Source organism: Mus caroli, chromosome 8 (genome assembly GCF_900094665.2).
Source record: "Mus caroli chromosome 8, CAROLI_EIJ_v1.1, whole genome shotgun sequence".
Lineage (NCBI taxonomy): Eukaryota > Metazoa > Chordata > Mammalia > Rodentia > Muridae > Mus > Mus caroli.
This window is the reverse complement of record NC_034577.1, coordinates 114,568,056-114,569,671: the sequence shown is the minus strand read 5'-3', so window position 1 is coordinate 114,569,671 and position 1,616 is coordinate 114,568,056. Positions and strand designations below refer to the sequence as shown.

Sequence of the window (1,616 nt, the reverse complement as noted above, 5' to 3'; positions counted from 1 at the left end):
CATCTGCAGGGCTCTAGGGAGCAGGACCTACAGTCTCACATCTGCAGGGCTCTAGGGAGCAGGACCTACAGTCTCACATCTGCAGGGCTCTGTACCTGATCTCAGCATCCGGCCCAAAGAAGCGGTGGTTTGAGACTGTGGCATCAGGTCGCACACTGCAATACTCCAGCAATGGCATAAGAACTGCAAGGAAAGCAAAGGTTCCATGGATTGTGCAGTCCTTGTCCCAGCCTCACAGCAAAAGACAAGAGACACTGGAAGGTAGCTGTCACATATACCACAGGGTGCTGTGAAGGTCAAGGAAGCTGGGCAACCAAGGAGTCATTTCTGACTACCATCAGAAAATTGGTACGTAGGCTGGGTCTCTCACACTAGCCGCCAACATAGCTCTAAACTCTAGGGAAGTGGATGCACGCCATCTCACCTGTATCCAAGGAGTACTTCTTGTCTATCACCTTCAAGCATAGAAGGCTGCATGTTTTAATCATATGAAGGCTAGACTTGAAGGCAGACTAGAGACTGGGGTTGACTGTAATGTACCCTGTAAGAGCTAACTCTGCAGGGACCAGCATCCGACAGATGACCAACTGAGCGAACCTGGCTCTCTTTGCCTGTAGTGCTGTTCACCTAAGTGCTAACGTCTCCGAGCTGCTCTCATGCTGGCAGTCTACCAGAACACGACCCAGCCGTCCCAGTGACTTCCTGGGGACATGCTCGTGCTGCAGCGGACTGTGAGGAAGACGTGCTTACTCCGCAGCACAGAGCACAGGCTACCAGTCGATGCCCAGTTAGCTGGTGCCCAACAGAAAAAGCCCTGCAAGCGACCTCAGGCCAGATGGCAGAGGCAGCTTCTAAGTGACAGAACTGGCCCTCACTGGGTCAGCAAATAGGATTTCTGCCTGGGGCTGCCAGGTCTGGTTGGTAGGCAAGAGTTCTGGCAAAGACTCGGGGAACTCAGAATCTACAATGTGGCATTAATTCTGGAACTTTCTTTTTTTTTTTTTTTTTTTTTAAAGATTTATTTATTATATGTAAGTACACTGTAGCTATCTTCAGACACTCCAGAAGAGGGAGTCAGGTCTCATTACGGATGGTTGTGAGCCACCATGTGGTTGCTGGGATTTGAACTCTGGACCTTTGGAAGAGCAGTCGGGTGCTCTTACCCACTGAGCCAACTCACCAGCCCGCAATTTTATTTTTAAGAGCCAGAAATTTTGAAAATAAACCAAATACCCACGAGAAAAGAGAATAACAGATGTATATTCACTAAAATAATATTTATGTGTGGGTAATCTTTTAAAGACATTCCAACCTGGTCAAAATATGACAGTAAGAAAAAAATCAGAGCCGGGTAGTGGTGGCACACGCCTTTAATCCTAGCCCTTGAGACGCAGAGGCAGAGGCAGGAAGATTTCTGAGTTTGAGGCCAGCCTGTTCTATAGAGTGAGCTCCGGGACAGCCAAGGCTACACAGAGAAACCCTGTCTCCCCCCCCCCAAAAAAAAAGGAAGGAAGGGAGAAAGAAAGAGAAAGAAAGACAGAAAGACAGAGAGAAGAGAGAGAGAGAGAGAGAGAGAGAGAGAGAGAGAGGGAGGGAGGGAGGGAGACAGAGAGAGA

At 48.8% G+C, this 1,616-nt stretch overlaps 1 protein-coding gene across 5 annotated transcripts in view; it reads right to left on the bottom strand.

Moving 5' to 3' along the window:
• Tcf25 (transcription factor 25) overlaps positions 1 to 1,616 on the bottom strand; it is a 32,074-nt gene that overhangs the window by 7,028 nt on the left and 23,430 nt on the right. For all 5 annotated transcript variants that reach the window (XM_021171046.2, XM_021171047.2, XM_021171048.2 and 2 more), the window contains exon 13: positions 96 to 183. In XM_021171046.2, coding sequence (XP_021026705.1) covers positions 96 to 183 — 88 coding nt within the window. The remainder of the gene's footprint in view (positions 1 to 95; positions 184 to 1,616) is intronic.